The sequence below is a fragment of the Helianthus annuus genome, chromosome 2, assembly GCF_002127325.2.
Source record: "Helianthus annuus cultivar XRQ/B chromosome 2, HanXRQr2.0-SUNRISE, whole genome shotgun sequence".
Taxonomy (NCBI): Eukaryota; Viridiplantae; Streptophyta; class Magnoliopsida; order Asterales; family Asteraceae; genus Helianthus; species Helianthus annuus.
The window spans coordinates 101,118,492-101,130,588 of NC_035434.2; the positions used below are offsets into that span (position 1 = coordinate 101,118,492).

General features: G+C 39.1%; 1 protein-coding gene across 5 annotated transcripts; it reads left to right on the forward strand.

The window, feature by feature from the left end:
- Positions 1 to 862: 862 nt before the first annotated feature.
- On the forward strand, positions 863 to 7,011 carry LOC110917331. Of its 5 annotated transcripts, none has more exons than XR_004872605.1 (10): positions 863 to 935; positions 2,271 to 2,403; positions 2,485 to 2,853; positions 2,931 to 3,018; positions 3,124 to 3,228; positions 3,308 to 3,393; positions 4,440 to 4,511; positions 4,587 to 4,688; positions 5,121 to 5,289; positions 6,800 to 7,011. XR_004872605.1 is itself a non-coding variant. In XM_035979933.1 (7 exons), the coding sequence occupies exons 3-7, from the start codon at positions 2,724 to 2,726 to the stop codon at positions 3,656 to 3,658; spliced, it is 411 nt and encodes a 136-aa protein (XP_035835826.1). In that variant the 5' UTR covers positions 863 to 935; positions 2,271 to 2,403; positions 2,485 to 2,723; the 3' UTR covers positions 3,659 to 4,433. The 5 variants fall into 5 exon arrangements, 1 of the variants encoding a protein (XP_035835826.1); XR_004872607.1 differs by having other exon boundaries at positions 2,485 to 2,624; XR_004872606.1 differs by having other exon boundaries at positions 2,485 to 2,603.
- The last annotated feature ends 5,086 nt before the right edge of the window (positions 7,012 to 12,097 follow it).

Below are 12,097 nucleotides of genomic sequence, written 5' to 3' on the forward strand. Positions count from 1 at the left end.
TGAAAAGATGTATAGTGGAAACAATATGTAGTAATACACAAGTGTATAATTCTGATATATATCGACATGTATACACTATGTACTTGAATAACACACAGGTGTATACATCTGGTATATACCGACCCGTATACACATATGTACTTGAATAATTCACAAGTGTATAAATCTGGTTTATACTAACCCGTGAAAACAAGATGTAATAATACACAAGTGTATAAGTCTTGTATATACTGACCTGTATACACATATGTTAAAAATCATAATTTAATTAGGTTTAATATTTAATTTTAAAAGGAACATAACAGTTTATTTAAAAAAATAGCTCTTCAATCTCTTATAATTAAAATAATAGAGAAATAATAAAAAAATGAGAGAGAGAGAGAGAGAGAGTTAAGAGAGGAGAAAATTAAGAGATTTTAATTAAAAGTAATTAGCTAATGTCAATCTTACCCTTTTAATCTAAAAAATGATTAAGGGTCAAGATTAGTTCACTTAGTTCACTCTTAAGAAGTTGTTCACTCATGATCCTAATCTATATATATTAATAAAGGAGATGATTTGGGCTATTTGTCTTTGAATGGTGGAGCCATTTTGCTTATGTGGCATCCATTGGTTTAGTGGAGGTTGATTTTGGGAGGGAATTTATCTCAATTCTTTATAAACAAACCAAATTTCATAAAAGACAAACAAAAAAATGTGTGACGCGGGATCCGGAATAATTCGGGTCAAGCATGACGTATAGTTTATATGTCTTTTTTTCTTAATCTTCTTTCACACTCTTCTAAACAAACAGACGAAAACCCTAACTCATTCTTCATTGCTAACCCTACTGGTGTTTCAAATCCCTTAACGATTCAGCAATAGCAATATTGATGTGTTCTTTTGTCGTATAATGGTTGCATCATCTTCTTCCTTCTTCATTGTACAGCACCAAGGTAACTTCCTTTGTTCTGATTTGTTTTTTTATGTTCGTAAAATTTTGATTTACATTTTCTTTCTTCATCAATTCATCTGTAATCACTTGATGATCTCCCGTCATCTCAATTTGAGGGATCGGGTAGAGTCTTCTAAATGGGCGCCATAAGTTTCTATCACTATTATATAGAAAGAAACGGAAAGGAAGTGCCGTCTGTGAACGTTATTAGGGTTTGTTGTCTTTGGTTTTAGAGAGAGAGAGAGTCAAAAGGGAATACCAACAAGTTTAATTTTGTGTTTATCTTTTCTCAATTTCTCATGGGTGCCTCACTTGATACATGAATCTTGGAGCGTCGGTTACTTTACCATGTTCCTGTGGTCTCTAATGATTTACTTTGAGTAAATTAATATCCCTATTTTTTGCGTTTGGAGATTTTCAGATCCTATTTGGGTATTGTTTTTATTGTCTCCTATGTGATTTTTACAAGTAATTTGGTTTATTGTGCTTAATTTTCTTCTGGTTTTTGTGTTTATTCATTCCGATTATGATGTGTTACATGTTCAATCGCTAAAGATTACATTGAACTGATTTTTCTAATTGTTCAATTTTGGTAATTGTTTTTCGAATGTTTTTATACTATTTTCGGATGCTTTGTAGGCGAATTAAGTTACTAAGATCTATCATTTGAATCCTGGTTCTATCTTTTTGTCGAAGGGCTGAAAAAGATTGATAAAAAAAGACGCAGTTATTCACTTCCGGCACTCTGTTGATTCTTAAATTTAGGTATTCAGTTAATCGTTAATCGTCTGAAGTTTTTTTGTGTTGGTTGATATCGTAGATCTAGGGTTTGTTCTTAATAAATATGTTATAGTAAAGAAGTTCAATTTGGATAAGGTTTGTTCTGTTTGTCAATTAAAATGATTAAATGTTTAATTTTCTAACCTAATGCCACTCAATTTAATCAGACTCGCAATTTGCTGAGCTTGGAATATATAATCGCTTATTTGAATTGTTCTCTTAGTTGCTGCCACGCTCCATTGAGTAATGATATGCTGCAGCAATTATGGGATGGTTTTACCATGGTCTGTTGGGAGTAAGAGTTGATGATCTTACATGTTCATAGGACTACATTACTACTGAGATCATGTAGGGGACTAGGGGTAATGGTGTTAACATGAAGGATTTATATCATGAAAATAATATGATAAATCATGTATGTGTCGATGTATGAAGGATCTTGGGAAATTCAGTGAACTTTATGTTTCTTTTAAAGCATGAAAGGATAGTCCAAACACCTTCGGACGTTCTTTAAATTTCTTTTGTTTTTTATTACTTTGTTTTTTAACGATGGCAGGTTGACTCTGGCATTTTTGGCTACCGACGTGTTCTTTCTTGCCCTTCATATTATTTTGTATGTAGTCCTATCAGCTGCTTTTTGTTTTTGCTTGCCCTGCATTATTGCCTTCATGTACTACTTCAATCGCCAGGTGAAATACATGAAAACATTTTTAATTTGGTTTGATTTTGTTTCTTGCTGATTTTTACAACTATGTGAATTGAATACACAGGAACGTGCATCGGATGGTGAAAATCAGGAGCCTACCAAAATACAGTTATATAGTGTCCAATGCTGACGTGGAACAGCCTGATGTTAGAGCATGTAGAATGATCCCTATGTGGACACATGGTCAATACTTCTCCACAGAGCGTATTTTTCTAATTGAGATGCGATATATATTTTATCTCACTATTACTTACTATTATAAAGCTGATACTACCTAAGATTTAGCTATTTACTTATCACGTTATGTGTGTTAATTCTGAAGAGATTGCGATTTCGGCCCATTTACTTATGAATGGGTCAAAATGGATGTGCTTTATCTTAAATGGGTCAAATAGAAAAGGTAAAATGGGAATGGTTCATACGGGTCAAATGGGTGAGAGTCATGCAAAGTCTATTACCGCATACAATATCCTATATCGTCTTATTCAAAGGTTTATATTATTTTTGTAGTAATAATAATGTGTGGTTTGAATTTGGAGAATCTGGGCAAGAATCATGGTTTACTTTACATAAATAGCTGGAATGTATGTCCTACTTGGTAAAGAAGATTTTTAGACGAACTTGATTTATTCATCTTCAATATGTGACATTATAAACAGTTTAGAAAATGGTTTATAACAATGCATGCTTCAAGCTATTTCAGCCTTGGTTTTTCAAGACTTTTCACATGTTAGAAAAGGACGACTTTCCGTTGCCCAAGGTGCTTGCCGGAGCTCTGAAAGCTCCAAAGAACGACATTCATGTGAAGGTTAGGTTACTTTTATTATGCGTATGTGTGTTTATATTGTTTGGATGCGAGATTTGTAAATTTAATATGGATTTTGTAGACTTTGTTGACGATATGCGAGGGACGTGAAGGTACGGAGTTATCGGATGGAGATGTGTTGCTTTTTCCTGAAATGATTAAGTACAGGTAATGTTATCATGCCCTAGGGTTTTGATTTTGTTTTTTTGTTAGTTAGATAGTTATATACTGTTGGTTATGAGTTATGACCTAATTGTTAGGTTTATGCCTGTGAGCTTTTGGTTTTTGTTGATATAAATAGGATTTAGCATTAAAACATGTTTAGGTATCTGTTTTTAGGCTTTCTTTTGTGTATTTGTTCCCTTCTGCGTCTGTGGTTGCTGATAAGAATGACTTCTTAATTTTTTCTTTTACAAGCTTGAATCTGTTATGATATTCATGTGGCAAACCAGCTGCACGAGGCTCCCACGGGTCCCGGAGGCCAACTTGGACCTGATGACGCATCCTACCGTGCATTTCTGCAAGAGGCTGATTATTATCTCACACATGATGTTCATGTGTAAGATGATAATCACCGATTTTCATTTGCAAATTGCTGTTAGTTGTGTTTTTAAACCATACTTGATCCTGTTATAATTCGGGTGTTCATGATATGGTGATATGTCTAGGTCTATAATTGGTATGCAATAATCCAAAAGTTGTGTTGCTATGTCTCAATCAGATAAGTGGATATGGTTGTGCACTATGTGGGCATTGGATCTAATAATTCCAAAATAAGGATCATGGTAAATTGGTAATCCTAAAAGAGTATGCCAAATTTTAACAATATATTTTGTCTCTTGAAACTTGCAACACATGACTTCCTATATAATTTAAAGGAAGTGTTTGACTATTTTGTAGTTTGAAAAAAACAATATTGACTTATTTCCTAATATACAGAAGTACTTTTTGGTGAACCCATTCAATTATTAGTCATGGTTTCCATGGACAAAACAGAAAGAAGTTTATGTGACATCCTAAAAGGAAACTTATTATATTTATGGGACAGAGTATGTTAAAGAAACATGAAAGACACTTATGGGGCATCCAAAAGAAGTTTGGCCCACCACTATGGAGGCATAAGTGCTATTTTAAATCTAGATTTGATGTGTTTATTTTAAAATTCTGTGTTAATTGATCTTAGAAATACAAGTTGGATATGGACTAAGGTGCAGTTGTGGAATCCTCAAGCAGAGGATCTCTAAAGAAGGACAAGAAGAGATGTTATGTTAGAAGATTGGCTAAAGGTCTGAAATACGCCTATACTGCCATTTATTATTTGTTCATAATTAATTTTTGTTCTTTTCTTTGAAATAAAACAGAAATTAGTCCCTGGGAGGTTGTCTGGTCAGGCACGATTTGGCGTTTCCAGTTAGATTCGTTGGCCATGTCCGCACAGGATCGTTCGTACGAACATACTTCAAGTAACCTTTTTAACTAAGCTAACTCTATTCGAATTTTTCAAATTATTAATCTTTTTTTACCTATAAGTTCCTCGCACAGGATCAATCATAAGTATCTTTTTATGATTCGGTCCTGTTTATCGACATGTGATCATTGGGTAATTAGATATAGCAAGTATAATTATGTATTGAGTAATTATACACAGTAATCATTCGCAAATGGTGTTGGTATCTTTGTGATTCAGGCCAGTTCATTTGGGTTCATGTAAAATGACTGATATTAGCATCCTTCTATTGTAGTGAATGATATTTAGATGCTTTTTAACCTCTTCATCTTATGGCAACGGCGGTGTTTGTTTGCGTCACCGACGATGTCAATATTGGCTTCGTTGGTTGATGCGGTTCGATTTGTGGATTCCCGGCGACGTAACATGACTTTTCCGGTTGTTTCAGAATTCAGACTTTTGTTGCGACTATTATCATGAGTCCATTTAAGGAAACAACGGTGCGACGTCAACATAAGGAAAAGCAAAGGGATTACTGGTTGTGGTTTATAACCGTGCTGGTGGTTGGGGTGAAGTTGGCGGCAGAAGTGGTGGAAACCGGTCACGGCTAGATTCCGGTAACTAGATCTATCCCTTTGTCATTTGATTTTGGGTTTTTTCCCTGTTGTATGCATTATATATAATTTGGCATTTAGGCAACATCTTCTTTTGCTTTGTAGATCTGGTACTTTTATTTGTTGTAAATTAAATTTTCCTACCCGGAAAATTTCCGGGTTAAATTTTCCAGATCCACTGACATGTTATTCTATTGCGAAATACTCCCCAAAAAAAGTGTTCAGAATCATGTCAAGCTCAGTTGATTTATGACTTTTTATTGAAGTTTCATAGTTTTAGACAATCAGTGAGTTTAAGTGAAAAAAAATCGAACTTTTCAAACATATTTTGGTAAATTTCAGTCATGTTTGGGGTAGTTTGGTGGTTTCTATGGGTTTAAAGAATCAAGGATTTTGAATGAATTATTTTCAGTTTTTTTTTTATGCTTAAATTGGAGTTTAATTATGTGAACCATGATCACCAATCTCCATAAAATCATCAATACCTTCACCTACTAATTGGAAAACCCACACACATACATTGTCCAAGGTATGCTCTTCAGTCTTCTCCCTCTTTCGATCATCAACTGTCATATCTACCATGTATAATTTCACATCGATGTTCATCGTTTGATCATCAACCTACTTTTATGCACCAGTAATTTCTGATTTCTCTGTTTTTCTTACATGCAAAACGGTTTGAATTTCTTATATGTATGATCATTGCCTATATTTTGGCTTGAAATTGTAATGATCAGAGTTGTTGTTTGCTGATTCTATTGAATATGTTTTGGTTTTATATGTAAGTAAGCTTCATGTTATCTTGCTATTTGTTGATTCTGAAGAAACATGAGCCAGGCTGCAGTGATTAGAGTAGCAAAAGTTTATCGGTTGCTTCATTGATTGTTTTCTTGCCTCTTTTTTCTGTATGATTTGATTAGTTTTAAGAGGCTGTGATGATGAATTTCAATGCGTCGAGTGAAATCGAACCAAGATGAGATTTTTAACTATCAAGGTTTAATTGTTGTCTTCACTTTTCAACGTCATTAACACCCGGTTTCGGAAAATGCTATACTACTTGATTCCCCAAATGTCTTTGTGGTTAGGGCAGTTGAACAATCTAAGTGCAGTAACATTATATATATATTGGTCACACTTATAAGTGAAGTAAGCTCATTTAAACCGCCCCTCAATAAACTTGATTTGCCCCGTCAACTTTTTTCGACAGTCCCCTTAGTAGAGTGGATGGCCACAGCCCATAGTAATCCCTAATCTCCAAGTCAGGGTTCTCTAGGCCTCCCCTACTTCTGTTTCTTGGAATCTGAAGTCTCCCTGACTCATTTGCTTCTCGCTTTAGATTATGTTAGTGTAGTTAGATTATGTGTTATCATTTTTTTATTGCATAACATTTGTTTTTATTATGAACTATGAGTTAGGGTTACGACCAGGGTTATTAGTTTGTGATCATATTTTGAATTTTTATAAGAAACTTTCGTGAGAGATTGAATTAATTTTTCTGTTAATGTGTTTGTAGGTTTTTAGGCGTTATTATCAGACATGAATCCTGACAAATACACACAAGACAAATGAGGTGTTGTCCTAACGGTATATTCTGGCAAGCAATTAGTAATGCTGGTGGAGAAGAGACGCCTAATACAGCTGTAGAGGGTTTTCAATTAGGCGTTGAATCAGTTGCTATCATCCACCCTTTCGCTTACACTTTATCAGATTTCCCTTTTCACATCGCATCTTGTCACACCCCCAAAATCCCACCTGCGGAGTACTACCGCTTGGAGGCGTGACTGACCAGGATCCAGCCACCAATCATACTGAACAAGCATATAAGTAGTTATAAAAGTTTAACCATCACGATTGGTGTTCCAAAACAAATAAGTTTAAGTTGCAAGCGGAAGCATAAGTTTAAAGTTATAACATAAGTTCCAAAAATTTCAAGTTTAACATAGTCTTGTAGCAATCCCTGTCCCACAACGATCCTCCTCCATGCAAGCTCCCACTGAGTACCTATGGTCCTGCAAAGCATGTAGTAACGAGTCAACAACTAGTTGAGTGAGTTCACGGGTGGGCGTTCGTTTTAGTTGTTTCGAAAACAGTTTACTTTATCTGGCATCCTGCCGTGGGGGTTACCCCATAGTTTAAAAAGACGTGACCAGTTCATTCCCAGTTACTCCGGCACTCCGGCCGTGGGGGCTACCCCATGTAGTTATCAGGCATTTCGGCCGTGGGGGCTACCCCATGTACATCATCTGGCTCTCCAGCCGTGGGGGCTACCCCATGTGTATACTAGACTCGTTACCGTATCGATTGCTGACTGTAGTCATGTTTATGTGCCCTGAAAACATCAATGTCTATCATCATTGACGTGCCCCAGATCCATTAGTTCACGCCCGTCCTCTGCGGCACGGTGTGAGGCTTGTCAGACCTAAATAGCGCTATCTAACTAATGACCCGCTCGCCATTGGCCCGGCGATTAGTCGATACAAAAAGGAGGGACTTCGTGATAGAGTTTTAGTCTAGTACGTTTATCCGTCCATCCGGACGAGGAATCACATTCCTGAACCACTGACGTCCTGCCCAAGGAGGACGAGGAACCCACGTTCCTTAACCCAGTTCCCAACCCAGGGAATCCCATGCTTTGTAGAGGGTGTGAACTCACCTCGGTTTGCTCGGCAGTTAATCACAGAAAGTCAATCAAGTCGCAAGTAGTCAATAACGTCCTATCACGGTTATCACGTATAATCAGATTCGAACCAAGTAGTGCACAAATGTTCAACACGTATGGCAGACACGTTTAATCAGTAGCAGTTCATAGGTAACAGTTAATCACATGTTCAAAGTCCAAACAGTTGGGCTCGTGATAACAGGCCCAAATAACTCATCAACAGTAGCACAGAAGTTCATAAGTCCGGCCCACTAACTAAGGCCCAAAGTGTGGTCTCGAGTCGCAACCGGACTCGCAAGCATGGTCTCGAGTCATGCTGTGTGTTGATCATGGATGGTTGCGAGTCGCAACCGGTGTCGCAACCGTAGTCTCGGTTCATCATGCTAAGGTCTCGAGTCGCAACGGGACTCGTAACCTGTGGTTTCGGCTTGTCCTGCTATGGTTGCGAGTCGCAACCGCGTGGTCTCGAGTCATCACGCTGTGGTTGCGAGTCGCAACTGCGTGATTGCGAGTCGGTAGCAGTCGTTTTCAAGTTCACGTGTTGATGCAGATGTAGTCAGATTAGTGGTACAGTATAATCAGGCCCAAATCCGGAAATAACCAATAGAATTCCACTAACATATTTCCTAATCAGGTTATTAGTCAAAGATGGATCAAAATCACAAGGGTTTTCAATCTTCAACTATCATTCAAAGTGTTCTTCCTATGTTCAAACACATATTCATCAAGTATTCATCCTTTATTCAAACAAAACTATGAACAAGCATCAAAACACTAAACATAGCACACAACTCGGTTTTTATATATGTCCGATTTCATGAGAAATGCAAATCCGATTTCATGTATCATCAAGATCTAGTAGTTTAACTCTATTTAACACAAGATGTCATGAGTTCTTTAGCAACACATTCCAACACTATAACTTGTTAACATACATAAAACTTCATCTCATTCATGCATCCATTTAAACACAAACATAACATAAACTAATCAATAATCATCAAGAAATACTAACAATAAACATCATCTCATGCATTTTATCATTTAACATGATTAACATAAATCCATAAACATTAAAAGCACTAACCGGTTAATGAAGTGTGTGTGTGTGTCGATCCGAAGTTCCAAGCCCGAGAGTTCTTGTGCTAACCGATTAGATCCGAGAGTCTTGGAGGTGGGTTTGTGTGCTTAAGGCTTAGAGAGAAAAGTAGGAGAGTGTGTGTTGTATTGTTCAACAAATGGCAAAAACTAACTAAGGGTAGTTTATATAGTCAAGTTCCAAGAGTGTGCACCCTTAGTGGGTTTCGAGTGGGGGTTCACGGCCCAATGGCCCAACCGGCCACAAGGTTCTCGGCCCAAAGGCCTATTCGGTCACTATTCACTCGAGACCTCTTGGTCTCGAGTCGGGTCCGTTGTTTCGTGTCGGGTTCTCGGTTCACATATAACACGTACACATATATATATAATACACACGCAACAAAGCACTTATCATATAAAAAGGTTCACGTTATCATTTTAACTAGTCACATAACGTACAAGCAAGTTACAACGAAAGGTTCTAAATTTCGAGTTGTCACATCATCCCCAAGTTGAAAGAAATTTCGTCCCGAAATTTGATGGCACTCACTGAGGAAGCTAGTTAAGTTGCATGGTTTTCCCGGTTATCCTGGGGTGTCACATCCACCCCCCGTTGATCTGGAATTTCGTCCCGAAATTCCGTAGCTTCAACCTCATTAGCGTTTGTACTGTTCTCAAACAGTTGGGGATACTTTTGTTTCATTCGATCTTCGCGCTCCCAGGTAAACTCTGGGCCGCGACGTGAGTTCCAACGAACTCGTACAAGAGGTATTCTAGAGCTCTTGAGGACCTTAACATCCCGGTCCGTGATCTCGACAGGTTCTTCGACGAATTTCAACTGTTCGTCGATCGTAAGTTCCTTCAGAGGAACTACGTGCGTCTCATCTGACAGACACTTCTTCAGATTCGACACATGGAAAACGTTGTGAACTGCACCGAGTTCTGCTGGTAATTTCAGTCTGTAGGCCACCTTGCCTATTTTCTCAAGAATTTCAAAAGGTCCAACGTACCGTGGGTTGAGTTTGCCGCGTTTACCAAAACGAACCACACCCTTCCAGGGTGAAACTTTGAGTAATACCCGCTCCCCAACCTGGAGCTCAAGTGGTTTCCTGCCCTTATCGGCGTAGGCCTTCTGACGGTCACGAGCGGCCGCCATGCGTTGTCGTATTTGAGCAATCCGCTCAGTAGTGTCTACCACATGTTCTGGACCAGTGATTTGACTATCCCCCACCTCTGCCCAACAGAGGGGTGACCGGCATTTACGTCCGTACAATGCCTCAAACGGAGCAGCTTTAATGCTGGTGTGGTAGCTGTTATTGTACGAGAATTCTACGAGTGGCAGATGCTTTTCCCAGCTGTTGCCAAAGTCGATTACACAAGCGCGAAGCATGTCTTCTAGTGTTTGGATAGTACGCTCGGACTGCCCGTCCGTCTGCGGGTGGTACGCTGTGCTCATATCTAAACGTGAGCCAAAAGACTTGTGCATTGCCTGCCACAGTTCCGAAGTAAAACGTGCATCTCGATCAGAGATGATAGAAGTGGGCACCCCGTGCCTCGAAACAACTTCCTTGAGGTATATTTCCGCTAGAGTGGAGAACTTATCCGTTTCTTTGATTGCCAAAAAGTGTGCGGATTTTGTGAGTCGATCCACGATCACCCAGATAGTATCGTTTCCGCGCTGTGATCTAGGTAAGCCAGTAACGAAATCCATGGAAATTTGCTCCCATTTCCATTGTGGTATCTCTGGTTGCTGAAGTAGGCCTGAAGGTTTCTGATATTCCGTCTTGACTCGCGCACAAGTCAAACACTTGCTGACGTACGTTGCTATGTGGGCCTTCATGCTAGGCCACCAATACGTGGTTTTAATATCGTGGTACATCTTGTCCGAACCAGGGTGTACCGAGTAGCGAGATTTGTGCGCTTCATCCATCACAAGTTCTCGTAAGTCGCCATAGAGTGGGACCCAAATGCGTCCTGTTACATAATAAGCACCGTCTTCCTTCTGTTCTAAGCGTTGCCTTGACCCGCGTAGAGCTTCAGCTCTAACGTTTTCTGGTTTCAGTGCTTCTATCTGAGCAGCTCGTATTTGCGAAGGTAGACTAGAATGTATCGTGAGTTGTAAAGCTCTTACGCGCTTAGGCGTAGTGTCCTTCCGACTCAGGGCGTCTGCCACAACATTGGCCTTGCCCGGGTGATACCTGATAGAGCACTCGTAGTCATTCAGCAGCTCGACCCATCGTCGCTGCCGCATATTCAGTTCCTTCTGCTTGAATATGTGTTCTAAACTTCTGTGGTCGGTGTAGATGGCGCACTTGGTTCCGTAAAGGTAATGCCGCCATAGTTTAAGTGCGAAAACAACAGCTCCCAGCTCTAAATCATGTGTCGTGTAGTTCTTCTCGTGAACTTTAAGTTGTCGTGAGGCGTAAGCTATGACTTTATCTCGTTGCATCAATACACAACCAAGACCTTGAATTGATGCATCACAGTAAACCACAAAATCTTCTGTGCCCTCTGGCAGTGAAAGGATAGGTGCACTACAAAGTCTATCCTTTAGATGCTGAAAAGCTAACTCTTGTGCATTTCCCCAATGATAAACAACGCCTTTCTGTGTTAACAAGGTGAGAGGCTGCGCGATCTTAGAAAAATCCTTAATGAATCTCCTGTAGTAACCTGCCAATCCCAAAAATTGGCGAATTTCCTTTGGTGTGCGAGGCGCAGGCCAGTTCTTAATAGATTCCACTTTGGATGGATCAACGTGAATCCCATCCTTGTTCACCACATGCCCTAGGAAATGGACTTCACGAAGCCAGAAGTCGCATTTCGAGAATTTTGCGTAAAGCTGTTCCTTCCGAAGGAGTTCCAAAATAAGTCGTAGATGTTGTTCGTGCTCTTCTTTGCTCTTAGAATAGATCAGGATGTCGTCGATGAAGACTATAACAAACTTGTCCAGATACGGTTTGCACACTCGATTCATCAAATCCATAAAAACTGCCGGTGCGTTCGTCAGCCCAAACGGCATGACCAGAAACTCATAGTGCCCATATCGAGTCCTAAAGGCCGTCTTAGAGACATCCT

What these genes read in the sequence shown, in the direction of transcription:
- LOC110917331 (XM_035979933.1), top strand. Translation starts at nt 2,724, where the DNA reads ATGTGTGTTAATTCTGAAGAGATTGCGATTTCGGCCCATTTACTTATG. An exon ending in GGTTCATACGGGTCAAATGG is followed by an intron (nt 2,854 to 2,930) that starts GTGAGAGTCATG and finishes TTATTTTTGTAG; the next exon opens with TAATAATAATGTGTGGTTTG. An exon ending in AGAACGACATTCATGTGAAG is followed by an intron (nt 3,229 to 3,307) that starts GTTAGGTTACTT and finishes TGGATTTTGTAG; the next exon opens with ACTTTGTTGACGATATGCGA.